The sequence below is a fragment of the Panicum hallii genome, chromosome 1 (genome assembly GCF_002211085.1).
Source record: "Panicum hallii strain FIL2 chromosome 1, PHallii_v3.1, whole genome shotgun sequence".
NCBI lineage: Eukaryota > Viridiplantae > Streptophyta > Magnoliopsida > Poales > Poaceae > Panicum > Panicum hallii.
Window position 1 is genome coordinate 48,017,334 of NC_038042.1, and position 26,197 is coordinate 48,043,530.

Here is a 26,197-nt window from a genome sequence, read left to right on the forward strand (position 1 = left end):
TGAAACATTAAACTATACCCATCACACCAGCTAAAGACCAGAGATTCAGAACTAGCTATGCAAACAGAGAGTTCTCTTTTACATTGACAAACTCACTGCTCATAGTAGGCCACATCTTGATTACACTGCACAGGCTCGCAAGAACAATAGCGCAAGGAGGGACAGGAATATGCAGGTTGGGCCGCATAGCGTTTGGTATCCACATCAGCAACAAAGGCGAGCGGCAGCATCAGCGGGTCATCCCGGGCTGCATCTGCGGCGGCATGGTGGCGGCGGCGTGCCCTTGCCTCTCCATGTTCGCGTGCCATCCTGCACACGCAAAACCAGCATCGGTTAGCACATGGAACTAGAGATTTTTCACTGCAGGTAAAGTTCATCGGGCGTGCGTTGCTGCATAGTACGGTACCTATGTTCATGTCGAAGCCTCGGTTGCTGAGCTCGCGGTACTCCTGGCAGAGCGCGCACCACTCGCAGAAGAAGTGGACGAGGCAGTCGGGGCAGGGGCTCTCCTCCAGGCCGAACTGCGCGCGCAGCTTGGCCCGGTAGAAGCAGGAGAAGATGCTCTGGAACCCGTACCCCGTCAGCGCGACGATGAGCGTGTACAGCGCCGCGCTCGCGCCGCACGACGTCGACCCCCGGTCCACGATCTCCGCCACCTGCCCGAACGTGATGCACGGGAACAGGCACGTCACGCAGCCTGCACGTACGACGCGCAAGGTCAGATGATGGATCAGAGAGACACGCGGCATCAACCGAGCGCATCGTGCTTCGTCCTCACAGTTGCCCACGTCGTCGAAGCAGTCGAAGAGCCCAGTGGACCACGGGGCGGGGGGCGCCGGCACCACGAAGGCCGCGGTCGCGCCGCCCGTGCCGCCGCCGCCGCCGCCGCTCACCGGGAAGCCTGTGGCCGCCGGCGCGGCGCCCTCCTCCTCATCCTTTGGCTGCATTGCGTCGCCACGCCGGCGCGGCACCCTCCTCGGCCTTGGAGATCGAACTGAAAGGATGGAAGGGCGATCGCCGTGAGAGCAGCAATGCAACTAGCAAGCCGTATAGTACGAGAGACCGGACGGGCGGCCGGCTTTACTAATCGGCGCTTCTGGTGCAACATCTACCTGGTTTGCGACGCGTACATATGGACTCGGCTAAATTTGGATCAAACGCATGGATTATGCGTGCAGCATATATCTACACCCTAAAACATGGGAGGCTAGGATAATGCCATGAGCAGAGATGGCACACCTAAATATGGTAAATTCTTTCTCTGCATGCAACTTTTGCCCACATGTAAGAGATGTCCAAAGAACCAACATGTTATAGGTGACAGCGAATGGAAAGTTGGATTTAGTAACATCTAAATGCATTTTCTAAATTAGATAAAAAGACACGTTTACACCATTATTATTCTTGTAGTTTTTCTATACTATAAAGCACGAGTTCTAGAAATTCTAGACAAGAAAACCGTAGATTCTTTCAAATTTTCATAAGGATTGGTAAGAAAAAATTTAATAACCTGTAGGAGTTTCATTTTTCTGAGACAATTATGTATGGAGAGCAAATCGAGATTATGGATCTATTCTCTTGTTGCAATTCCAGCGGCGTGCTAGGGGTGCAAGCGAGAAGCAACTCTACGTTTTCCAATGGGTGAGTACATTTGAGTCGATGCAACGTGCATCAGTTCCCATCACGCCAGCTAAAAGACCAGATCTTCAGAGCTACCAAACAGAGAATTTTCCTTCGCATGACAAGCTCATAGGAGGCCACATATCTTAATTACACGGGCGCTCAGCAGCAACAGCCCAAGGAGCTAGGGATGTATAGCATTTGGTATCCGCCGCAGAGGCAGGCGGCGGCATCGTCAGCGGGTCATCCCGGGGTGCATCTGCGGCGGCATGGTGGCGGCGGTGCGCCCCTGCCTCTCCATGTTCGCGTGCCATCCTGCAAACAAGCAAGAAAACCAACGGCGCAACATCTGTTAGCTACCTAGGCTAGTGAGATGAACTGAATTCCCGGCAGTGTAGTGACGTGCTAGACGACCAAGCGAACTGAGTGAATAGATAAGTTAATTTTACTGGCTCTGCGTCCTTGATTTTTCCAGGAGATCGTACCGTACCTAGCTTCATGTCGAACCCCCGCTTCTTGAGCTCGCGGTACTCCTGGCAGAGGGCGCAGCACTCGCAGAAGCAGTGGACGCAGCAGTCGGCGCAGGGGCTCTCCCGGAGGCCGTACTGGGCGCGCATCTTGGCGCGGTAGAAGCAGGAGAAGACGCACTGGCACCCCGTGAGCAGCATGATGAGCGCGTACAGCGCCCCGCTGGTGCCGCACGACGTCGACCCCCGGTCGATGATCTCCGCGATCTGCCCGAACGTGATGCACGGGCACAGGCACGTCACGCAGCCTGCAGAGACGTGTCGTCAGGATCAGATCAGGGACGCACAAGCCAACCGAGCAGGGGAGGATGCATGCTCCGCTCTTACAGTTGCCGCAATCGTCGAAGCAGTTGCAGAGGCCGGTGGACCACGCGGCGACGGGCGCCTTCGCCTGCACCGCCAGCGCCGCGGTGGCGCCGCCCGCCTGGTAGTACCCTCCCCCGCCGTTCATCGGGAAGCCCGTGGCCGGCGGCGACTGGGCCCGCAGCGGGGCCGCACCCTCCTCCACCTGCTTCGGGTACATGGCGAGAAACGGCAACCACCGCCGGCGGGGGCGACGGCGACCGTGGGAGCAGCAGCGCGCGAGTCCTGCGAGAGCCTGGGCGGTCGGATTTGGCGCTTCGTTGCGTTGCGTGCGGCGTCTGCCCCGGCCCCGCGGCGCGTTATTTAACGGCGAGGAGGGGCGACGTCTCGACGGTAACCGCCGCGCGCCCTGGGCTCGCTCTCTCGCTCTGGCCAGGGGTCGCGTCGTTTCCTGGCCTCCCGGGCAGCGCGTCGCGAGCGATCAATTTATTATGGCTGCCCTGCCTTGGACTCTTCTTCCTCCAAGTCGTCGGGGGACGCTGGTGCGATGGGCCTTCGCCACGAGGCTCTCTTTTGGCGCCCGGCGCAGGGCGTGGAGAGTGGGGACGCGCCAGTCCACGTCAGGGCGTGGTGGGTGGCCGAACCGCCGGCCCTGGCCGGGGCGCCGCCGGGCGGTGCACGCGGGTCAAGTCGTCGCCCGGCCGCGGGTACGACGGGGCACCTGGTTTGACGCCACCCATCCGTCGGCTGAACTACAAGGGTTTGGAACGTCGCGAGGCTCATGTGGCCTGCCGGACGTCCATGGAATGATAGCGTTGGCTTACTGCGGTGGGTTTTTTTTTTTTTGATACTTTGCCGTGGGTTGAACGTATCGAGTCGAGTGTGCGCTGGTCTGGATAAGACCCGAATCTGCCAAGATCTGCCGCTCGTTTGACTAAGATAGTAAAATGGGTAGTCCGTAGTCAAAGGATGATCCTTCACTGCTCAAATCAACAGCCGTGAGACTGACTCCCAACAGGTGATCTATTTGATCCTTTAGACCTAAAATGGGCCGAGAAACAAGTTTGTAGGCCTCCAACAGCTGACCGAAACACGCGATCCAAAAATAGAGCAGCTCCCGGCGCGACCCAGAAATAGATCGCCTTCGGCCGCGACCCAGTACCAACGGCCCACCCTCGGAATAGAGAGAGAAAGTGGATCGAGCGGCACCAACACCGACGGGTGAGCTCTGGCGGCGACGACCGCCCCTATCCTGCGTTTGCGTCGGCGGCGAGGTACCTCCAGACTTGATTCCTCTTTCCTGATTCGATCCCCTCATCTTGTCTGAGTTGACCTGGTGATGAGGAGAGATTCACGGGCAGGGGCGGACTCAGGGCCGTAGTCGCCGGGCGGCCAGGCTGGTGCCCCGGCGCTCCGCCCCCAGCTAGCTCACTTGCCTCTCAACTACTTCGGTTCTCCGATGTCTCTACAGACCGGCACCGCTTCTGCAGATTAACTCTAGTCCCGGCGAGCCCCCAACCAATCCTGCAGCAGCAGGCAGTGGGCAGTGACCACCGCGGATGGCCACCGCCCGGCCAGGCTGCAGCGTGCGTGTGCCAAGTTTGTTCTCAACTTTAGGCTATGCCAGCGACAAAGCATGAGTGACAAAAACTACGGATTACTTTTATTGGTTTGCATGACTAATGACTTCTTGTTTAAATTGCAAAATTGTTACGTTTATGCAGTTTAAATGGCTTCTTGTTTACTTGCATCCTTTAGTGAGCCAATGATACGGTCTATGCAGTTTAGGCTGGATTTTTTTTGTTTGTTTGATTCAAAGTTTATTTGCTATGATTAGAATGGAGTATGGTCAGTCAGGAGAGGAGGATTTACAAGAATTGTTTCACCACAATGATGGAGCCTCCTCACATGGTGTTCCAATGGATGATGTAGATATTGCTACTGCTGCACAGGTAGGATTGTGAGGCTATTTGTTAGTTAATCTTCTTGTCCTGATCTTGCATTTGCTAGAAATTACTAGTGCTCTTGCCTATGCAGTGCAACAACATGCAAAAAGGGAAGAAACGAGTTGTGCAGAAAAATGTTGCTCGGAGGGGGTTTGCATTCACAAAGGAAGAGGACGCCGTTCTTTGTTCGGCCTACCTGAACATAAGTAAGGATGCTATTGTAGGTGTTAATCAAAACATGGGTGCCTACTGGAAGAGAATATATGATTATTATTCTGAGCACAAACCAAATGGCTCAATAAGAAGTCAGATTGGTTTAAAAAAAGATGGGGTGCCATACAGAAGGCTGTTTCTACATTTTCTGCATGCAAAAGTAAAGTGGATAGGAGAAACGAAAGTGGAAAGAATGAATATGATAGGGTAAGTACTTTGTTGATTTCTACAAAACTGTTTGTTGTTTGGGTATACGATCTAAAAAAATGTACCATTTTTAAATTTCAGATTGAGGATGCTGTGAAGATGTATGAGCAAAAGGAACCATTTCAGTTTATGCATTGTTGGAAGATTCTTCGCTATGAGGCAAAATGGAACGATAAACTGCTGGAAGTGAACAGCACGCGAAATGTTCGTAAAGAACCTGCAGCATCCGAGCCAGTAGTTACACAAGGTGCAAATGATCCAGTAGGTGATCAAGGTGCAAATGATCCACTGGGTCAACAAGGTGCAAGTGATCCACTAGAGAGACCGGAGGGTCGTGATAGTGCAAAAAGAAGAAGGGCCAAGGAAGAATCTGCATCCTCAAATGCAGCTGTTGAAGTGTTGCAGCAGATTCATCAAAAGAATGAACTGACCGAAGTGAAGCAAGATGCCCAAATGCAAGAGATTTTAAGCTTGAAGGGGGACAAAATGAAGCTTACACAACAAATGTTTGATCTGCACAAGCATGACATTGAAGTCAGGAACAAGTACAAGGAGGAGCAGCTCAATCTTACTAAACAGGACATAGAAGTCCGGGCGAAACAAAGTGAGGCACAACTTCTCACTGCAGAGCTTGGAATTATGGGAGCTGATTTAGATAAACTTTCTCCTCAAGTGAGGTCCTACTATATCACCATGCAGCAGGAAATTATGAAACGTAGAGGCATTGGAACCTCTCAGAACTCCGATGGAGCATAGAACCTCTTGTACTGTGTGAATGTGTCACACCTATATGACTGCTAGAATAAGAATTTAAATTTGTATCTGTATTCCTTTCAGAACAGAAATTTGTACGCGTGTTTCTTCGAGAACATGAATGTGTGCGCCTATTTATTTGAGAACATGAGTTTGCAATTACAAAAATTCTGTCATGATCAAACCAGCTAGAATTCAGACCAATACATTGAGTTTGCAATTACAAAAATTCTGCCATGATCAGAGCAGCTAGAATTCAGATGGCATGTTGCCATATTTTTATTTTTTGCAATTGCAGAAAATCTGCCATGATCAGACCAGCTAGAATTCAGACCAATACATTGAAATTGCAATTACAAAAATTCTGCCATGATCAGAGCAGTATTTAATCAGACTAAGTATAGATTAATTCAGAACACAACCATATGATGATCTATCACTATTTCAGCTGTAAGTTCAGCCATATTACAAAAGAAGGCCACATATCTCTTACTAAAACTAATTGAGATGTTAGTTCAGATGTACTGACTCTTTGGCAAATGGTCCAGACTTCGACCCATACAATTCCCACATATGTTCAATAAGATCTTTTTTTAGTTGCTGGGCAGTGGATTTCTCTTCGATCAAAGAATAAGCTTCATTGACCTCCTCAATTGTAGGCATTGATCTGCTTGTAGTTATTGGAGGGTTAGCTGCACCTGGCCACTCTGACACGTGCACGCTTGGAAGATCAACTCCACGTTCATCCTCCACCACCATATTGTGTAGGATGACACAGGCCAGCACAATGGTGTTGAGGTCACGCTGACTCCACAAACGAGCAGCATTATGCAAAATCTTCCACTTGGCTACAAGTACTCCAAAAAATCTCTCTATGTCTTTGCGGCATTTTTCCTGCTGTGATGCAAACACCGACTGCTTGTTACTCTTTACACAACTTATGCTTTTCACTAAGGTCGCCCAATCAGGATAAATCCCGTCAGTCAGGTAGTACCCAAGGGTGTAAGTGTTACCATTGACATCAAAGTTAACAGGTGGTGTTTTGCCATTTGCCAAATCATCAAAAATAGGAGAGCGGCGCAGCACATTGATGTCGTTGTGAGATCCTGGAAGACCAAAAAATGCATGCCAACATCGCAAATCCTGTGTTGCCACTGCCTCTAGAATGACTGTAGGCTTTCCCTTATGTCCCTTGTACATCCCACCCAAACTTGTCGGACAGTTTGCCCATTCCCAATGCATGCAGTCCAGACTACCCATCATGCCAGGAAAGCCACGTGCCTTATTTTCTAATAAAATTTTTTTCAACTCAGTTTCTGTAGGAGGCCTAAGATATTTAGGTCCAAACACTTTGATTATTTCTTTAGCAAACTCCTTTACAGTTTTAAGGACGGTGCTTTCTCCCATACGCAAACCTTCATCTAGTGCATCTGCTGGCCCTCCATAAGCCAACATCCGTAAACCCACAGTGCACTTTTGTCTAGTGGAGAATCCCAACACACCAGCTGCATTTCTTTCTTGTCTGAAGAACTTACTTGCAGCTGCCAATTTGTCTTCAATCTCCAAGAAAAGGGATTGCCGCATACGGAACCTGAGCATGGAGTCATTGACAGTTTTAGGGACTGAAATTTTAACTAATGCAGTGTTACAATTGCAGTAGCAATTTACCTTCTGCGGAATTCCTCGGCATTGAATAATGGCCTCTCAATAAAATAATCATTGTTCAATTGAATGTTACCACCAATACGGTCACGATTTTTTGTCTTGTGGCCAACAACAGAGCCTCCCCAGCGCCGTTTCTTCCTTAATGTTGAAACGACAACAGCACATGCTTCGATTTCATCATAATTAGTAGTAGCGGCAGCAGATCCACACCATGTGCGTTGATAGTAGTTAAAGGCCATGGCTGCATGAAAAATCATATCAAATTGTCACAGAGCAGCAGACAGAGTCATACACAGAGCATGAGGCGCAAGTAGGGCGCTCAGCAACAGCACATAAGGGAAAAAAAGAAAGAAAGAAAAAACAGATAACACGCTTAGGAGCAAACAAGGATAGCTGAACTGATAAGAGAAAAGAAAGGCAACTCGGACGACGCACGGCCCGCTCTGCACCAAAGCACTACTTCACCTTTCAATCTTGCCAAGAGCTAAGTAGTTGATTTTCTGTAGAATTGAAATCTTCTTCTGCAATACTAACAAATAGGATGACTAATTTGATTGATCAATCCTTGTGTCTCATTTACTCAGGTAGGGTAGTAAAAATAATGGATCTGTACAGATAATGGAGTTGAGAGCAGAAACAGCATGCCATGTGTTCTCTCAAACACTAACCTACTCCTAATTTGGTTGTTTTTTGGCTGTGCGTGCCTTCAAAAAGACCCAAGTCCAGAGAGTTGCTGGACGGAGAGATGAACAACAACATTGCCTTGAAGGAGAGGAGAAAACAAAGGTACCTTCAAGCAGCTGGATGAGTGGGCGACCAGGCTGACAGCGATCGGTGCCGGGCGAGGGGTGAGGAGCGATCGGTGCCGAGCGAGGGGCGAGGAGCGATCGGTGCCGGGCGAGGGGCGACGGGTTCCTCGTTTCTGGGCGGGAGGAGACGGGACAGAATATTGGCTTCCCGCCTCTTGACGCTAAAACAGTTGACGGAGGCCCATTCTCTTCCGTCTGTTGGAGAAGCGAGCTTTTGGGTCTTGTTTCCATGAGCCCGTTATGACCGATTTCGGGTATTGGTCGTGGATTTGAGTCTCCATTGTTGGAGTCAGTCTGACACGTACTAGTAGAGTCTTGCTACCCGCACAAACTGAAGTCGCGGGACATGTTCGGTGATGAGTTGTTCGGGCGGTTCACTACACCAATCGCTGAGATCGCAGCGCAGAGGAAGCTACCGCTGCTGCTCACCGCTCTGCCCCAGTACGCTTTACCCGAACTCAAGAAACTGTTAAACATGATCTGCCTTTCTTTTCTGAAAGCACATGCTGTTTCTTCCCTCGATGAGACGAGGCGTCCACCCACCATCAGTACTCAGGCCATGACGACAACGGTGGAAAGACGTCTACCGCACTCTCTTTGCAATGATGACATCGGCAATCAGCATCCGGTGCGGCCGTCTACAAGTTGAGGCAATGGGTCACTCTGATGCCGGAAAATGTTTTTCGGTGTACCTGCACGCTTACTGCATCATCAGTGGCCAGTGGAATATATCAGAAAATACGTAACTGCTACCAGTTCTCTCTTTTATCAGGAAAAACTGCTGCAGCCCAATCATTATCAATATGGCTTAACCTGAAGGCATGAATAGCGCATGCGAACATCTAGTATGAGCATTAAGCAGCCATGTTCTGTACAACCGGCCGACCAGTCGACCACAATGAATGCTGTTCCTCCCCATAGTTTTGTCAGACAGTAGGTCTAACACTACAAAAGAAAGACAAAATCCTAACACATTGCCGCACTAACCCGCACAAATTAATGTTTCAACCGTACTCACTCTCACAAATTTCGAAATGGATTTAACCATTTCTATCTTACCGCAAAAGGCTACACATATTGAAACTGACATTGTACTGAGATGCAATACCTAAGCATGAACATGGGAGAGTACACTTCATTGGGATTTCAACACATTCTGTGGTTTTTGAAGGCCTCATGTTTTTGGGGGCGCTTCAGCTCTCTAAATGTCAATAGCTTGGAACATATCTTCCTATATATTTCAATGGCAGGGAGAACCAAAACTTCTTCTGGAAATACCTGCCTGCGTTTCGATGGATTCACAGAAATGAGCAATATCTGACATGCAATTCAAATACTTGACGTATGTGGCAAATGATCAAGCCGGCCATTCAGTATTTGGCGAGCTCGTGCACTTCGGTACTGCAGTCGCTCATGTAGTGCTTCTGACAGTTGTTCGAAAAATTCAGGATCCCATCTCTGAATCAAAAGGGGATCCTCAGCATAGCATATGTATATTGATGTAACAGCACTTTCCACAACCACAACGGTAAGCCCAACCTGTGAAATATAGCAGCTCTCAGTCTCAAACGAACTATGCAGAAAATTTTGAACAAGAATGATCGAAGAAAAAGTTTGTACAGTCAACAAAAAACACTTGGAACATGCATGTCTTTTCCTTAGTTACTTCAGCCATACAAATCCATACAAAAATACATGCACTTACCAGTATCATACCCATCAGCATAGAGGTTGAACCAACCATAATGGCTTTATCGCTTTGATTGAAGTATGTCCAAACGCCTGTACAAGTTCCAGTTATTAATCCACCTAAAATTGTGCTCATCAGGAGGATTGCACCCGAACAGTCATAAGCGACAAGTGCTTCAATCCCTGTGGATTGAAACAGCTCCCAGGCATCCCTAGCTGAGCGATTGAAACTCTGTCCATTGACCGCAATCTGAAAATGAAGAACCATGTTAGGCATTTGTCGGATAACATGGTGTCAGTCGTAAAAATTCCATAGCAAGAGGATAGAGAGATAAATTGTTAGTATAATAAGTTCTCACATTTCTATACAACCAGTGGTTGGGTCACAAATCACATGCATTTGTGTAAAAAAATATCCAAGCACGCAAAAGATCCTTTGACTGTTATAAATTAAACACTATAGCTTAAAACAATAAGAAAAAGATTGTCAGCAGAGGCACAAATGATAAGCAGAAAACAGCTGGAACATATGTAGACTTCAAATATAGACACGATCTACATCTAGAAAACTACTGCAGAGATAGACATCACTCACCTGTACATATGCGTATTTGTTGAAGAAGCGAACAAGCGTCTCCACAATATGAAACAAAAAATCAATACAGCAGAGCAAACACTCATTGCTGCCTATTTTAGAACGAATACCACGAATCTGTTGATACAAGAAATGAAGGGAGTAAGGATAAAAAGACAAAAATGATGAGGACAGCAAAAAGGAAGTGAAACAACTCAGTATAACAAGAGGAGGTAAAGGTGCAAACCTCCCAACGTAAAGTCCTAATAGCAGCGGTAAATAGTGACCCATAGCAAATGCTTCCAAATGAAGTTGTTACAGCATACTGAAGGGACTTTAGAAGAGGTTTTGGGGGCATTGTTGCAGCAGCTGGACCACCATGAATGAGAACGAGGAAAACCATCCCTGATACAATGACATGGACTGTATTGCTAAGGACAGCTCCAGTCCAAAATAAACTTACTGAAAATATCTGCAAATACAGGAGAAATTATTTTTAAAATCTGAATCATATTAAAAAGCACTAAATACTGATATAGAACTATGATAAAAACTTGCCCGCTCACCAAAAGCAGCCACCATTGCCCACCATTTGGAATGCCAAAGGCAACAATGCCAGAAACTCCAAAGGACCATAATGCCATCCAACAAAGCATGACTAGCACAAATGCATAAGCAATTCTCATCACGTCAGGAAGTTCCCATACCATCCTTACTGCCTTCTGCAGTACTAGCATTGTGAAGGGAAACCTAGCAAAAATCAACCCGGTAACTTCTATGCAAAATAATAAGCGTGCAATGCTTCAACAGATGTATTGCCATGTACAGACAAGGTACAATTTCTATTTCAGCACATAATTGAAATACAAAAGTTCCAGAATAAATGGTCTGAGGCTCCAATTTATTATAAATCCAAGAGGCAAAATTACTGGCTTATTGCGCAGCATACCTTTGGGACAACATAGAGGCCAGACAAGCGTAGACAAACAAGAGAAACGGAGTAATTCTGCTCCAGATATATGCATGGTTTGTCATGAGCCCTGGAAGAGAACATGTACAACAGATGTGGTTGGGAGGTTTTAGCCATGGTCCTCAACAGCCAGGAATTGTGGTGTGGTTCAGGTGTGCCACTGGTGCAAAAAGAGGGAGAGGGACAGAACTCCTTGACTCTTTATTGGATCCAAAGCAAACTTGGCACCTTATATACAGTTGGACCCAACAGATATAGCTAAGGACACTGATGAAATGATTCAAGATAGCAGGGAAATGAACTAAAGGATAATATGCTTAGATGGATGAAGATAGTATACTTCAATCCTACAAGCTATTGACACTGCTGCAACTGCCTGTCACAGCCGTGCCTCATGCACATGGGCCCCGTTGGTGAAAACCTGCCACACGTAACATGGTTTAACTGGAAATCTGACAGCAGAATTATCCATTTCTTGTTAAAGCAAATCAGGTGTTAAGGTTTCAGGACTAGATACTATGGCTTTCTACAAACATCCCATATAGTTTTTATAAGAGGTCTACTAGACAGCTCAAGGAACATACCCCTACTGAAAAGTAATAACATGTTTTTAATAGGCCACATGATCAGGATGCTCATGGCATGCTTCCTCTGATCACAAATACAAGTTTCTTATTATGAGTAGCAATATTTCTTAAAATATATTATCTTAAGCAAAAATAGTTATATATTATAAAAGTAGTTTCCATAATGCATCTTGCAATGTTAACCTTGTGCTGCCAGTCTATATAAGATTTTAGATATTGATGGTCAACGTTCAAAAGGTTTCACTTAGGACAAACTCATATGAGCTTATATCCGTGATCCCAGTAAGTATAATAGTGGCTTTCGGCTGAGTGGCCAAACAAATATGAGCTACCAATTTTCGAACATTGTTCCACACACACTTCCATTACTCATTTAACTACCATCATTCCCTTCATACAACTACACTGTCCGATTTGGAAGATGTAATCCTAGCAAGTAATGTTGCACAAATCTATGCTAAAGTTGTTCCTTTGCCCACTTAAATCAAGCAGACCAACAGAGCATATCAGTGAAGAAAGCAATGAAGATTGGTGTTATGGGCTTATGGCACACCAATGCAGCCGTGCAGGTGTGCCAGCATGTGCAGACAATTACTGGAAAGGGGCTTTGATAACGAGATGAATCAACCTCCTAACAGGGTCACTACGACTAATTGGTGCGTTTGTTCAGATTTGCAATTAAAAGGGTGAGGAGTTGCGAATAGACATTATTCAAATTTGCATGTTATTGGCAGAAATTCACTCGCCTTCTCGGTGTCTACATCACACCCTCATACACTAGAGTCCAAGTTCGTCCCTAATCGCACCGAATAGACATTTTTTACAGACCAATTCAGAACATAGGGGTTATTGTGACTTGTGAGGGTGTGTGAGCTGTACCTATCGAGCACAGACATGACGTAGAGGAAGTGCAGGGCGGCCCCGACGGCCAAGGCGACGCCCCAGAAGAAGTGCTTCCCCCAGAAGCACAGGACGCTGACGACGGCAAGGTACGCCGTGAGGCTGTGGACGGCGGTCCGCATGACCACCTTACCGCCGTCCTTCCTCCATGCCGCCGCCGCCAGCCACGCCCACGCGAGGGCCGCCCCCACGCCCCCCGCTGCGCCGTAGAACTTCCAGTACGTCTCCGTGAGCTCGGACGCCGGCACGGAGGGGTCCTCGGAGCGGTAGACCGAGGGCGGCGGCGGCGCGGGCGCGGGGTCCGGGGAGCCCGCGGGGGTGCCCCAGGGCTCCGCGGTGAGGTTGGCGTAGCGGCCGATGTTGAAGCGGTCGGCCTGGCGGAAGCGGTTGAGGCCGAAGAGCGCGAGCGCGGCGCCGAAGACGAGCAGGTGGAGGAGGAAGACCACCAGCCAGAACACGTCCCGGCACTGCCGCCTCGGCCACGCCGCCGCCGCACCGGCCGCGCCCGCCGCCGCGGCGCCCGCCACACCCGCCGCCGCCGGGGGGCTAGGGTTCCCGCCCCCGTCGCAGGAGGAGGAGGTGGAGGAAGAGGACATGGCGCGCGATCGGCGATTGGGTAAGGGGTCTCGCCGGCACCCGGAAATGGGGATTAGCGGGGCAGAGAGAGCGATAGGCGTGCCACGCGGACTGGCTAACTGCTCGGCCTCGGCGGCGGCGGCGGCGGTGGGACTAGGGGAGTAACCGTTTCGGTCATCGGGGCGGCGACGACTCGCGCGAGCGAACTGCCGGGTGACTGATGGCGACGTCGCGCGGAATTTCGGGGGAGGGGGAAGCGGTTCGGGTCGTCCGCGACCGCCGAGCGAGCGGGGTTGGTAGCGGGGGTTTGGGTGGGGGGCGTCGCGACGAGTGGGGGAAGGCTTGGGGTTTTCGTGCTGGAGCGGAGCGCGACCGGCGTGGCGGCGTCCGGCGCGGCTGGTGGGAGGGATTTGGACGCCCCGGCGTGAAGGCCGGGAGCCGCTCGGATTTGGACGCGAGGATTGCCTACTCGCTGCTCCGGCCAGCTGAGGCCGGGACGGAAATGCCGAGCCTTTTTTGGTTTGGCGACGATCTGCCGGGCTGGATCCAGCGTTCCCAGCGGCAGCGGCGACGCAACTGTACGTGGGCGTTTCCCTCCGGTTCACTCACTGCACGGCTGTACACGAGAGATCCGACGGGTACTGCACGACTGCTCTAGTCTCGTGAAGGCAAGTGCCCTCCTCAAACGAGTGGAATTTGTTTAAGGCTAAAGTTTAATCATGTTGGATTAAAATGTAGATTAAAGTAAAATTTTATTCCAACTAAAATTTAATCCATTAATCCTTAAAATACACCTAATTTGAACTAAACCAACCAGCGAACTCTGAAAGGACCAAAGTACCTGCATGCATGTGCAATAGCAGTAATATCCAAGGGTGAAAAGGACATTTCCATATTTCTATACGTATTTTACTTAAGGTTTAGTCTTATAGATCCAAAACAAATATGATTTTAGTCATTAGTCGCATTTCGAAATAAAGTTTAAATCTAGACGATCCAGACAGGATATAATGGTAAAGTGCCGTGCGCTGGAATCTCCCTGCTACACCTAACAAGTTTATAACTTCCAGCAGCATCTTTCTGAAATCCAATGACTATGATCTGTCAGAAGTTGGAGTAATAATTCAGTAGACAGCTCTTTAGCAGGTTATGGAGCTAGTATGTCGTCTTCTAGTTCCTTGCTATTGGCATGGATACGTACCAAACTTGGTTTCGGTTCTTGCTACCAGTGGTTTAACTAGTATCGTTGCTTAGTGGAATTTCCTTCCATCTGAAAAAAAAACAATTTGATCAAATAGTCATTTTCTCCTTTCTCTTTGGGCCTACAAACTATGATTTCTTTGGTCATCAATTTGGGCTCAGCTCTCAACAAGAACCACGATCGCTCTGGTGGTGTGGTTGCCAAAAAAATGATGATTTTTTATACCTTGCAACTACTGACAGACCCTATATCACACATGGCCATGGCCCCCATGGGCGCCACTACCACTATCATTGCGCATTTCGAGTTGTCGGGCTGTGTCACTTTGTCCATCACTCCATCTGCTTCCCATCCGGCTTCGCTCGCAGCAGGGTGTGTGCCAAGATACCCTTCAACGGTTCAACCAACCAGCTAGCCAGCCACATGGTATATTATCCATGACCAGTTGATCACCGAGCCTATTGTGAAAGTGAAACACAAAATCCGCTTGTTCGCATCAGATTCACTGCAAAACAAAATCAAAATAATGAAGCAAGCAAAGAAGCAAGAAAAACGGAGCTAGGCTACCCCTGGCCCTAAGGCCAGAAGCTATTGGGCTGGTATGCCCCCAACAAGCCAGTGGTGCAGCCAGAAAACCCGGCAAATATATTTATCGCGCTCCGTATAAGCATGTCGTCATGTTACTGTTCATCTTCCTCGTTGAGGCGGCGGCGGCCGGAGTTCGGGCCCTTCGGGTGCGGGCTTGGCGAGATCCCGTGGCCTCCAGTAGCCTTAGAAGAGGGTTGGGGTAGGAAAGCCCCGCGGCGGAGGTGGGTTGCGAGGGTGATGCGGCGAGGCGGCGGGGACGCCGCCAGCACCAGAGGTCGGTGGTAACCAACGGGCTAGGATCAGAATAGGGGAGCTCGACGTCGTCGGGTGCAGGGGCGGATCTATAGGGGCTCCAAGATCAATAGATACCCTTCTAACCCTCGTCATTTTTGGGAAGAAAGAATGAAGAAGAAGAATGTGGAAGAAGAAGAGAAGGGAGATGAGTCTCCTCTTCGCTCCCTAACTAGATTCGCCAATGTCAGGTGGGGGTAGGTGCCAGAGGCGGCGATGCCGCCGGGATGGTGGCTGGAGAGCAGGGGGGCGCTGCGCGCTGCTGCGAATGGATGGATTCCAATCGCAGCTGCGATGAACATACGCTTAACCGGGCCTAGTTTGATCAAGGGCTTGTTTGGATCACCCCGACTAAATTTTAGTTCGTGTCACATTGAATGTTTAGATACTAATTACGAGTACTAAATATAGACTAATTATAAAACTAGTTGCACAGATGGAGGCTAATGCACGAGATGAATCCATTAAGTTTAATTAGTCCATGGTAGATAATGTTGTGTTAGAGTAAATATATGCTAATGATGGATTTGTCTCATGAATTAGCCTTTATTTATGCAATTGGTTTTATAATTAGTTTATATTAATACTCCTAATTGAGAAAATTGCAATTTTATAACTCCAAACATCGCACTTCGCAATTTTACCATTAGTGACATTAACATCGTAAAATTAGGACTCCAAATATCAACAACTTGATTATACTATCATTAGGTGTATCTCCTCCCTTTTCTAATTTTCTTTTCATGTATTTGGGGTGTGAATTGATCCTTTTGCCCTTTCTCATTTTTTTTCACCAGGCCGCATCGTTTCGTCTCCATTCGCTCAGGAGCGCGAGAAAGGATGAGACCTCGCTGGGGCTCTCGGAGTCCTTAGTGTCGAGCTGCTTCCGCTTGCTGCTCCGGTTGGTGTGCTCGTCGGCTTGATGGTGGCGGTAGTGGTGCCAAAGCAGTAGTTGGACTGCCCCGACGAGGATGCCACCGTGGCCTCATTGCCCCTGCCGCTGGCATTCGCGCTACCCATCCGCGGGTGGCGCCGGACGTGCGGCCCGGTGCTCTCACCGCGCGCTGCACCAGCACCTGGTTGCTCCCGTAGATGCTGGACCCGATCGCGCTCAGCATCAATGACGCGCTCGCCTCTGGCGCCGGCTTCCCCGCGTTGCCTGCCCGGACAAGGTCGAAGAGGTCACCAGCGTTGTCGCCACTATCCGCCTAGCTCATCGTCTGCTGCCTGGACCCGGACATGGGTGCCGACTTGGGCGGCGGCATCAGGCCGCACCAGGCTGCAGGGGCCAATGCCGGCGGCGTCCAGGCTGCAGGGGCCATTGCCGGCGGCACCCTCGGCCAGGGGCCAGGGTCAGCAGCGGCCAAGTGCTGCCTCGCGCAGAGGCTAGTGCCGACAGCGTCCAGGCTGCAGGGCCCAGGGCCATCGGCCAGGTTCTGGCTCGGCTAGGGGCCATTGCCGGCGGCGGCCGGGTGCTGGCATGTGCAGGGTCAGTGCCGACGGCCTGGTTCGGGCTCGGCCAGGGGCCATTGCTGACGGCGGCCAGGCCGGCCTCTGCCAAGGGCCATAGCCGGCGGCGGCCGGGTGATGGCTCGTGCAGGGGTCAGTGCCGGCGGCGGCACGGTTCGGGTTTGGCCACCGGTAGCCGAAGCCTGCCTCAGCCAAGGGCTAGGGCCGGCGGCGGCCAGGTACACGCGGCGGGCGGCGGGGGCTGCCTCGTTGGGCGAGCCCAGGTCCATGGCTGCCGGCCCTAGTATCCTCGTGAGCGGGAGAGACAGAGAGCGTCGGGGGGGGGGGGGGGGACTCGATCGGGAGAAACGGAGATGAAACGATGCTTCCTGGTGAAAAAAATGAGGAAGGGCAAAAGGGTCGATTCACACCCCAAATACATGAAAAGAAAATTAAAAAAGAGGAAATATACCTAATAACAGTATAATCAAGTTGTTGATGTTTAGGGTTCTAATTTTTAAAATTATATTAATATTACTAATGGAAAAATTGCGAAGCGCGATATTTAAAATCCTAAAATTGCAAATTTCTCTTTCTAATTGATGTCCAAATCAGACGACGGGATTAAAATTTAATCGTGGATAAAAAGACCCGAGCCTCTCTCTTCTGCTGGTCTGCCCCTCTGGCCCATCCACAGTGATGACGCCAACTCCAGAGACAAGCAGTCGGCAGCCGTCGTGGGCACGGCGCAGCCGTCACGTGCCTGGGGCCCCTGGCTGGCTGATTCATTGCCCCACTTGACGTTGGGCACGACGCCGTTTTCTGGCTTGCGGGATGTCGCCTTCCGGCGCGTGACGGCGTCACAGCAGCACCCGCCGAGCAGCAGCACTGTAGGGCCCACCGCGGAGCATCCTGCCCCGCTCGCAGTCACACGCGTCCAGGCTGACCCACGGGTCCCACCGCCCCAAAGCTTTCGCCGTTACGTTGGTAGGGCCCACCGCTGCCTCAGAACCAAGCTCACTCCTAATCATTCACCCAGACCCAATGACATCGTGGGACCAGGATGCCCAGGCCCGCGGCGTGTCGTCTGGTAGGGACGCGTGTCGACGTCCCATTGGAGGGAGGCCGCCTTCTTATACCGCCCGTGGTGAGAGCTGGGAACAGAAAGCTGAAAGTGAGAAGAAGCATTTCCCCCTCTCGATTCCAAAAAGGGGAAACCAGCAGCAGCGGCAAGGTAAAACTACTACATCCCCCTCAAATTCCTCTGCCGCTCCTCTCGAATTTCTCAATAGAACCCTAGATTCGGCGCATTCGTCGCGCGATCGAGCCAGATCTGGTGTGTTTTGAGCTTGCTCGAGCACAACCGGCTGAATCTGCGTTTGTTTCTGAGGGGGGTTTGGGGGAATCGGGGTGGTTCTAGCCTTGATGCTGTGGAGCTCGAATCATTCCCAGTGTAGATAGATAAACTGCCCTGCTTCCCGCAGGTTCATCCGCTCCGCCTCGCAAGCAGCGGCTGATCCACGAGCAAGGGGTCTAACCTCCCTCGAATCTCCAGTCATGAAGTGCCGCTCGGATTCGTCGGGCGGGGACGAAGACCACCGGGCACCGGCCGCCGCTGCCACGGGGGGTGGCGGCTTGGGCGAGCCGAGTAAGAAGCAGCGGACGGAGGAGCCGTCCTCCAGCTCCAGCGGGGCGGGAGAGTGCTCGTCCTCGTCAGCGTCCGTGCAGGCTCCACCGCCGCCGACGCAGCGGGAGCAGTCAGCGCCGGATGCAAGAGAGGGCGAGCAGCTGCCGCCGGACGCTGATGCAGGAGGGGGCGAGGAGGCGAGGGTGCCGGATCTCGGGGAGGACCTGGTGTTCGAGGTGCTGATGCGAGCGGAGGCGCGGACGCTGGCGACTGCGGGATGCGTGAGCCGGGGCTGGCGGCAGCTGGCGCGGGACGAGCGGCTGTGGGAGGCGGCGTGCGTGCGGGAGTGGGCAAACCTTGGGTACCCCGAGCAGATGCTTCGCACGGTCGTGCTCTCGTTCGGCGGCTTTCGCCGCCTATACGAGCTCTACATCCGTCCAGTCCAGCGGCGTGCTGCAGGCGCGCCACCTGGGCAACGGAGGGGGCAGGTGCCGGTGAGGCTGGGCCGGGATCAGGTCCAAGTCTCACTGTCCCTGCTCTCGACCTCGTTCTTTCTGAAGATGCCTAATTGCCCTCCTCCTAAGAAGGACAAGGGTAACGATAGAGATAAGAATGGAGGTGGTCAGTGTGGGTGATGAAGTTTGTGAAATTTAGTGAGCCTACTTCCGAAGCAGCATCACTAGTTCACCACAAGCTGCTTATGCAATATCAGTTAGCCAGATCATGGTTCTTTACTACATTTGTGGCAGTTAGATTGTGATAGTATCCCTTGGTTGGTGGATGTAGATAGGTGTGTATGTACTGATGGGGAGGCAGATAAGCTGCATGAGATGGGTTGAAGGGTGTTGCAGTAGTTCCTTGGATAGCTACCTAGTCTATGTGATGTACCTGCTAAATGACACAAAATCTGTTAATGAGTAAAGTTTCCTTAAAATATATATGTCAAGAGAGCAGCAGGCATCATCTTCTTTGTGCTGTCGTGCCATGTACTTGTCAAATCCCCATGGGTCAGAGGGCATGCTTAGGTGGAGAGGGTACGTTTAAGCATTAACTTTATAATTTGGGAAATAGCTGATGTGTTGATTTCTGCTACTAAAGTTCAGTTTAGTACTGTTTTTTAATCCTACTATTAGGTTTATTAAGCCAACATGATGCTTTACAGTTGTGTGTGGACTCATGCAGTTCATTTCAGATGGATCAATCTGTTTCTTAAGTTGATTTTTTCTCTCAATTTGCGTCTTCAAAATTTTAATCTTCATTCCTGATATTTTATCAATCTTTGATTTTTGTAAGATATAAAGTTTACAAATTGCTTCACTGTTGTTTCTTTTTGGTGTGGTAATTAGTATTTAACTCACCAAAGTTTTTTCCTTAAATCCTCCAGTTTGACCTTCGGTGGACTGTTAAGAAACCATAAACAGTGAAGATGTCGCTGCCTGCTGAGCTTTCCCGTGAGGAAAACGTTTACATGGCTAAGCTTGCAGAGCAGGCTGAGAGGTATGAAGAGATGGTTGAGTTCATGGAGAAGGTGGCTAAGGCAGTTGATTCTGAGGAGCTTACTGTGGAGGAGCGCAACCTTCTGTCAGTTGCTTACAAGAATGTCATTGGAGCCCGACGTGCCTCATGGCGAATCATATCCTCCATTGAGCAGAAGGAGGAGGGACGTGGCAATGAGGACCGTGTCACTCTTATCAAGGACTACCGTAGCAAGATAGAAGTTGAACTCACCAAGATATGTGATGGAATTCTCAAGCTCCTTGATTCCCACCTTGTCCCCTCATCCACGGCTCCAGAGTCCAAGGTCTTCTACCTCAAGATGAAGGGTGACTACTACAGGTATTACAATAGTGCTATTGGCATTTCAATTTTCCATAAATCCTATGTTGCTGGATTGCTGTATCATTTTGGTTGAATCTATGTGTAACAGGTACCTTGCGGAGTTTAAAACTGGATCTGAGAGGAAGGATGCAGCTGAGAACACCATGGTGGCATACAAAGCTGCTCAGGTTATTTTCCTCTCCTGCATTGCAGTCCTAATATTAATTTTTGTTGGCTGGGGCATAATGTTTTTCGTATGTCCAATTTATCATTCAGTATATTGTGTTGCTAATTCTTTTACTGCTAAATCTTTCAGGATATTGCCCTGGCAGAGTTGGCCCCCACTCATCCTATTAGGCTTGGGCTGGCGCTCAACTTCTCAGTATTTTATTATGAGATCCTCAACTCTCCTGACCGTGCTTGCAGTCTTGCTAAGCAGGTTTGATTTCTGGATCCACTACATAGCTGTGTACTGCTTCTCCTTGCAATCCTTATGAAAGTGTGGACTGAATGCGAGCTATGTGGAGTTATGAGCCTGATGATACTTTCCTAAGGATTGCAATCCTTATGAAAGTATGGACTGATGCATTGCACTAGTTTTGATTAAAGCTTATGAAATATTGTTTATATGTGAGCAACTAATGGTTTGTAGATCTGAATTAGCGATGAAGATAGGTGATAGGGCCTCATGATAAACTAAATAACATTTGTAACCACCAATTTCTAAAATTCTGCATTCCAGTTAAGATTTGCCATTGAGTGTGCCCTCTTTTTTACCCCCTTGATCTTTTTGAGAACTCAGCAGCTGTCCTTTTCCAATGTAGTAGAGCTTTATACTAGTCCTAAATATTCGTGGTTGCTTATTCTGCTTTAATTGTGCCAGGCTTTTGATGAGGCCATCTCAGAGCTGGATACCCTGAGCGAGGAATCCTACAAGGACAGCACTCTGATCATGCAGCTTCTGCGTGATAACTTGACCCTGTGGACCTCAGATATCTCGGTATCTCCTTCGTCCTAGCATATTTCCACTCACATCCTATTTTTTTTTCTGGGGTCATTCTATATATTCAACGTCTGTTTGCTTGGCTCTAGGAGGATGCCGCCGAAGAAATCAAGGAGGCTCCCAAGGGCGAGTCTGGAGATGGGCAGTAAAGATGATCCATATTCCCAGAAACTACATTTCAGTGTTCGGTCTCTTAGTGAATCTGTCATGTGCTCTGGGTTCTGGTTTCGTCCATATAGGTTGTATTGCTGCTTGTGATAGCTGGAAATTGCAGACTCCCATTTGTGCTGTGCTAGAAAGGCTTGCAATTACCTCGCTGCTTGGCAGGTGGTGTCAAGCTATACTTGGTTGAGGGAGCCTTTATTTATTCGAATCATTGGTGTTACTTTGCATTTGTAGGTTGAGTCTTCCTGTTGCTTGTCTCCATGTTCATCTTTTTTCTATTGTTGATTTTGATGTGTTTCCGTCAATGTGCATGCATGATGCTCTTGAACTCGAGTAGTTTTTTGCCATATGCTTGAGATGCTGGATGGATGTTGGGTGTGCCCTCAGGCCTTCGCAACGTCAACCACCTCCCCTGGCAGAGTTTATTAGCACGATTTTTCTCATTTGAAACCATTTAAAGGTAGTTTGGGACATTAGGGTCGACTAAGAGCATTTCTAGCATATTGCTCATCTCTCGTATCCTATATATTTCTCTCTATATTTCCTCTCCATTGCCATTGAGTGCTATAACAGATTACTCAATAGATACGCTGAATGAAGCAATTTTTCTATATTTGAGTAAGAGGGAGGTGTATTTTGATGATTATTAAAAAAATTTGTATTGGTAATGAAATTGGTAATCTGCGGGAGCATCTTCTGTTGCTAAATGGATAATTTTTTTATATATTGAGAAGAGATATGAGTAATCCGTGGAAGATGCTGAAATGTCAGAGGCCAGAAGGTAAATTCAGATAAGCGTCGTAGTTCGTAACTGCGGCAAGTTGAGGGTGTGTTTAGTTTAGCTGTGAGCTGTGAAAAAGCTGCTGTGAATTTTCTGCTGTATAAAAGTTGCTGTGAGCTGATAGCTGTGAAAAATCTGAAAGTCGTTTGGTTCACCCTGCGTTGAGAAAGCTGCTGTAATACCTTTGAAACCCTGATATACTATATTTATACTTAAAATAATCGCAGTATATAGATTATTCGGTTTACATGACTTGTCAGTGACTAATTTAAAGTTCAAATAAAATAACTAAAATATGAGACATACCTCTATCCTACTTATTGACTAACCAAATCATCAGCTACCATCTCACGGATACTGTTTATGGTAACCTCGTTATGTTCCTCTACCTCATCACCTTGTTGTGCTGCTGCTGCTGCTGCTGCTGTTGCATGTGCCGCTCGAGGCATGTACTCCTCATTTGCATCACATCTATCAAACTCTTTATCGCTCAAATGGCTATCACGAATGAAATTGTGCAATGCAATACAAGCTATGATGATTTTTGCTTGTTTTCGAGTTGAGAAACGTGGCATAGCTTTTAATATAAGCTATTTTTGCTTTAGAACTCCAAATGATCGCTCAATTACATTACGAAGGGACGAGTGCAAGTAGTTGAATATCTCGTACTTTCCTTGCGGTGGACGACCACGACGATGATGAAATTCCGGTAGATGGTACGTGCTCCCCTTGAACGGAGCAAGATATCCAATTTTGTTGGGATAGCCAGAGTCCACAAGATAATACTTATCTGTAAAAAAATATAATTAATATTAATATAGAAAGTGTTATCTATAGAAGAAAATTTTCTCATACTTGTACCTTTTGGTGGGACAGGAAAGGAATCAAAATTTGACAATACATGATTAAGGATTCTTGTGTCATGTGCTGAACCCGGCCATCCGGCAACCGCAAATGTGAATCTCATATCAAAGTCACATATTGCAAGTATGTTCTGTGATGTATATCATGTCGACATGTGTGGTTAACAACCTCATCATTGGGAACTACGAGCTGGACATGAGAACCATCTATAGCACCAATAGCACCTTTGAAATGAGGCCAAAAACAATCTTCTCTGAGCTTTTCATGTTCCGTGCTAAATGTTGGATCCTTAGGTTTGATGTTTTCTTTCCCCAACTTACACAAACATTTGAGAACCTCATTGAACTTCATATAAACGGTCCATGTTGATCGTACAAACCTGTTCTCAGCTTGTGAAAATGATTGGGGACCTCCAACAATCCATAGAAATATTGCCAATGACTCTATTGATGTAACATTATGAGTGGATTTCAGATCATATGAAGAGACCAATAAATCATGAAGTGTCATAAAAACATCAGGACTCATCCGAAACATCTTATAAAAATATCTTGGGCGATTGAAGCACCTCATAACCCATTGATATCCACTTTCTGGAGCATCTTTATCTCTGTATTCACCTTTGTGCAAATATCACTCATGGTACAGACTGCCCAAATTTCCAAGAACTGCAGCATGATGTGATAGTTCAGATAGTTGAGATACAAGTAGTAGAGACTGCTGCTCTTTTTTTTGCTAAATCTTCCATGCTCGCATCCATCTAAACAGAAATTGAAAAATACATAAGAGACATATATTGTTTCACATGATACTGATGGTTTAAAGAAAACAGTGGTTCAAAGCAAATAGTGGCACAAAACGTAATGGTTCAAATCAACTAATGGTTCAAAGCAAAGAATAGCTCACAACATAATTATTAAAAGAAAATAATAGTTCAGATGCCTTCATGCAGCCTTCTTCATCTCCTTCTCATGCTCTCTCTCAATAAAGTCATATCTGCCTTCATTCGTGTCAAGTAAGAAAAGGATGTGCCTAAATTCCGGCTTCATGATCAACAACGTAGCTGTGTGCATCATAGTAGTTTTTTCTTGCACACCACACTCCTTGACCAACTTCATAGCATCTGGAAGAGTAGGGACATGGCTGGATGGATGAGCTGATGATGCTTCAACACTTAATCCGATCTTGTCAGCTACACTATCAATTTTCAGGCACGTGTTCTTATACATTCTAAAAAGTGGACTTTTCTCCTCCTTGTCTTCAGCTACTTCGCATGTTTGTTTGCGCTTCTTCCCGGTTGCTTTTGGTTTCTTCAAAGCTTTCAGCTTGATTGCGGAACTGTCATCATCTTTCTGTGTAACCTCTAACACATCGTCACTTGAGGATTCATCAGAGGAAATATCTCCCGGACAGAATGCAGTAGCTCCAGTGACATGCACCTTATCAAACAAGAAATGCAAATCATCAAGGTATTTTGGACCACGTTTCCGGAATCTCACATGATTGCACTTTACACCTCTCTCACTGTTGTTGCATCTCTGAAAAAAAATGCAAGATTCAGTCAAACATATTATATTAGGAGTGCATTTTGTATTAAATTGAAATAACATCGTATCTTACCTCAAGGTGTTCATTCCACCATATGTCCGAGCAGTCAACTGTTTGATTTGCCTCATTCCATCCAAGACCAGTCGCAGCATTCTTCAATTCTATGAACTGTGTGTAATCTTTTTTCAAATTGTCCAATTTATTCTTCAATTGTGTCTTTACTAATTTCACTCCACACCTTGCTAAATACTTGTCCTCCATATTCTTCCAACCATTTCTACTGAAACAACCTCCAGGCCTATTCCCAGCTAAAATCTCCTCCTTGCATATATCAATCAAGTGCTTCACATTTGTATTGTCCCAAACTGCCTTCTCAGCCATACTTTAGTAAAGATAAACAATAGTTGCATTAGAAGGTCCTCTATCCAAACCAGTCACCACCAACAGCATACACCGACAGCATACAGTAAAGAACTTCCAAAGAATACATGCATAAGAGGTATACTGAACTTGCAAAGAATACATGCTGTAAAAAGAAGTTAAAGTACACTCTGATTGAGAAACAACATGCCTTCCTACGACATTTTGCAAGGGCTCACACATGTCAGCCATACAAGTTATGTGTAGATATATGGGTCTACATAGAATGTTGTTCCAACTAATGGCAGAATTAGCTAAGTTATGTGAAACTAAACCTAGAATTACCATCTCTTATATAACCAAGACAAGTAGGTGTAACTATTACGATGGTTCTTGATCCTCTCTATAAAATGACAGCTCCTCACATGCCATGTTAACATAATAATGTTCAGAATCTATTCTTTACATGTAACACTAGAAGTTTTACTAGAAAGACACTCAACTTTTCACCAATCAACTTTACCACTTGCATGCATCTCCTTTATCAGGACATCTCGTATATCAAGGATCACTAATCTATGCATCGGTGCAAAGTGCAAACCTATTAGGCATGTAGCTAGCCCCATGTAAGTTCTATTCTACCATGATCATGCTTCAATTTCCTTTGTCAGTCATAATCATAGACTTTGTCCGAGTAAGCATCCTAGTCTACTACTTCGATTTGTGCCATTTTTCTATGGCTTTGTTGATAGCTCCTGTCCAAATAAAACCCCAAAACTGGTCATGTTCCAATGCTAAATCGCACATTAGAAGCACAAAGTTTGGATTCATATGATTCTCATCCATGTATGAGTTTCTGAACTTTAAATTACACATTTAAGACAGGAGGAAATGGGACGCCAATTTCTCTTGACAAGTTCCAAGATCAAAAGAATAATTCATAAAAATAGATACCTTGCCGAGGGTGGGGGAGGGGGGGAGGGCGGCGCCGGGGGCGGGGCCGCGCCGGGGGCAGGGTACGCACCGGGGGGGGCCGCGCCGGGGGCGGGGCCGTGCGGGGGAGAGGGCCGCGCCGGGGGGGGGGGGGCGCTAGGGGCGGGGAACGCGCCGGGGGGGCCGCGACGGGGCGGGGCGGCGCCGGGAGGGAGGGCGGCGCCGGGGGG

At 48.1% G+C, this 26,197-nt stretch overlaps 7 protein-coding genes and 1 pseudogene across 7 annotated transcripts; 2 read left to right on the top strand and 6 right to left on the bottom strand.

The window, feature by feature from the left end:
- Positions 1–4: 4 nt before the first annotated feature.
- On the bottom strand, positions 5–1,392 carry LOC112891212 (cell number regulator 2-like). The gene is made up of 3 exons (XM_025958165.1): positions 779–1,392; positions 407–697; positions 5–309 (listed from the first exon to the last, which is right to left on the bottom strand). Exons 1-3 carry the CDS (start codon positions 945–947, stop codon positions 230–232), a joined length of 540 nt encoding a protein of 179 aa, XP_025813950.1. The 5' UTR covers positions 948–1,392; the 3' UTR covers positions 5–229.
- A 209-nt stretch (positions 1,393–1,601) lies between these two features.
- LOC112891204 (cell number regulator 2-like) lies at positions 1,602–2,901 on the bottom strand. Its single transcript, XM_025958152.1, has 3 exons — positions 2,475–2,901; positions 2,111–2,395; positions 1,602–1,935 (listed from the first exon to the last, which is right to left on the bottom strand). Exons 1-3 carry the CDS (start codon positions 2,668–2,670, stop codon positions 1,856–1,858), a joined length of 561 nt encoding a protein of 186 aa, XP_025813937.1. The 5' UTR covers positions 2,671–2,901; the 3' UTR covers positions 1,602–1,855.
- Positions 2,902–6,079: 3,178 nt separating this feature from the next.
- LOC112897789 lies at positions 6,080–8,075 on the bottom strand. Its single transcript, XM_025966187.1, has 4 exons — positions 8,025–8,075; positions 7,238–7,475; positions 6,826–7,160; positions 6,080–6,675 (listed from the first exon to the last, which is right to left on the bottom strand). Exons 2-4 carry the CDS (start codon positions 7,471–7,473, stop codon positions 6,080–6,082), a joined length of 1,167 nt encoding a protein of 388 aa, XP_025821972.1. The 5' UTR covers positions 7,474–7,475; positions 8,025–8,075.
- A 790-nt stretch (positions 8,076–8,865) lies between these two features.
- LOC112882109 (CTL-like protein DDB_G0274487) lies at positions 8,866–13,499 on the bottom strand. The gene is made up of 6 exons (XM_025947105.1): positions 12,743–13,499; positions 10,873–11,056; positions 10,554–10,778; positions 10,328–10,444; positions 9,749–9,982; positions 8,866–9,582 (listed from the first exon to the last, which is right to left on the bottom strand). Exons 1-6 carry the CDS (start codon positions 13,357–13,359, stop codon positions 9,373–9,375), a joined length of 1,587 nt encoding a protein of 528 aa, XP_025802890.1. The 5' UTR covers positions 13,360–13,499; the 3' UTR covers positions 8,866–9,372.
- Positions 13,500–16,209: 2,710 nt separating this feature from the next.
- Positions 16,210–16,741, bottom strand: LOC112897799 (annotated as a pseudogene).
- Positions 16,742–17,970: 1,229 nt separating this feature from the next.
- Positions 17,971–21,786, top strand: LOC112882131 (14-3-3-like protein GF14-E). Its single transcript, XM_025947122.1, has 6 exons — positions 17,971–18,102; positions 19,880–20,331; positions 20,423–20,501; positions 20,630–20,752; positions 21,197–21,313; positions 21,406–21,786. Exons 2-6 carry the CDS (start codon positions 19,922–19,924, stop codon positions 21,463–21,465), a joined length of 789 nt encoding a protein of 262 aa, XP_025802907.1. The 5' UTR covers positions 17,971–18,102; positions 19,880–19,921; the 3' UTR covers positions 21,466–21,786.
- Positions 18,033–19,872, top strand: LOC112882142 (F-box protein GID2). The gene is made up of 2 exons (XM_025947132.1): positions 18,033–18,102; positions 18,353–19,872. Exon 2 carries the CDS (start codon positions 18,426–18,428, stop codon positions 19,128–19,130), a length of 705 nt encoding a protein of 234 aa, XP_025802917.1. The 5' UTR covers positions 18,033–18,102; positions 18,353–18,425; the 3' UTR covers positions 19,131–19,872.
- A 2,284-nt stretch (positions 21,787–24,070) lies between the features above and the next one.
- Positions 24,071–25,055, bottom strand: LOC112897807 (L10-interacting MYB domain-containing protein-like). Its single transcript, XM_025966202.1, has 2 exons — positions 24,747–25,055; positions 24,071–24,664 (listed from the first exon to the last, which is right to left on the bottom strand). Exons 1-2 carry the CDS (start codon positions 25,053–25,055, stop codon positions 24,071–24,073), a joined length of 903 nt encoding a protein of 300 aa, XP_025821987.1.
- Positions 25,056–26,197: the final 1,142 nt, after the last annotated feature.

Coding starts and splice junctions, on each gene's coding strand:
- LOC112891212 (XM_025958165.1), bottom strand. CDS start 947: ATGCAGCCAAAGGATGAGGAGGAGGGCGCCGCGCCGGCGGCCACAGGC. Junction 698..778: donor CTTCGACGACGTGGGCAACT/GTGAGGACGAAG, acceptor TCGTACGTGCAG/GCTGCGTGACGTGCCTGTTC. Junction 310..406: donor AGGCTTCGACATGAACATAG/GTACCGTACTAT, acceptor TTGCGTGTGCAG/GATGGCACGCGAACATGGAG.
- LOC112891204 (XM_025958152.1), bottom strand. CDS start 2,670: ATGTACCCGAAGCAGGTGGAGGAGGGTGCGGCCCCGCTGCGGGCCCAG. Junction 2,396..2,474: donor CTTCGACGATTGCGGCAACT/GTAAGAGCGGAG, acceptor ACGTCTCTGCAG/GCTGCGTGACGTGCCTGTGC. Junction 1,936..2,110: donor GGGGTTCGACATGAAGCTAG/GTACGGTACGAT, acceptor GCTTGTTTGCAG/GATGGCACGCGAACATGGAG.
- LOC112897789 (XM_025966187.1), bottom strand. CDS start 7,473: ATGGCCTTTAACTACTATCAACGCACATGGTGTGGATCTGCTGCCGCT. Junction 7,161..7,237: donor GCCGAGGAATTCCGCAGAAG/GTAAATTGCTAC, acceptor CTCCATGCTCAG/GTTCCGTATGCGGCAATCCC. Junction 6,676..6,825: donor TGGCTTTCCTGGCATGATGG/GTAGTCTGGACT, acceptor TTGGTCTTCCAG/GATCTCACAACGACATCAAT.
- LOC112882109 (XM_025947105.1), bottom strand. CDS start 13,359: ATGTCCTCTTCCTCCACCTCCTCCTCCTGCGACGGGGGCGGGAACCCT. Junction 10,445..10,553: donor TTAGGACTTTACGTTGGGAG/GTTTGCACCTTT, acceptor TTGTATCAACAG/ATTCGTGGTATTCGTTCTAA. Junction 9,583..9,748: donor TGCTGATGGGTATGATACTG/GTAAGTGCATGT, acceptor TATATTTCACAG/GTTGGGCTTACCGTTGTGGT.
- LOC112882142 (XM_025947132.1), top strand. CDS start 18,426: ATGAAGTGCCGCTCGGATTCGTCGGGCGGGGACGAAGACCACCGGGCA.
- LOC112882131 (XM_025947122.1), top strand. CDS start 19,922: ATGTCGCTGCCTGCTGAGCTTTCCCGTGAGGAAAACGTTTACATGGCT. Junction 20,332..20,422: donor ATGAAGGGTGACTACTACAG/GTATTACAATAG, acceptor TATGTGTAACAG/GTACCTTGCGGAGTTTAAAA. Junction 21,314..21,405: donor TGTGGACCTCAGATATCTCG/GTATCTCCTTCG, acceptor GCTTGGCTCTAG/GAGGATGCCGCCGAAGAAAT.
- LOC112897807 (XM_025966202.1), bottom strand. CDS start 25,055: ATGGCTGAGAAGGCAGTTTGGGACAATACAAATGTGAAGCACTTGATT. Junction 24,665..24,746: donor GGTGGAATGAACACCTTGAG/GTAAGATACGAT, acceptor ATTTTTTTTCAG/AGATGCAACAACAGTGAGAG.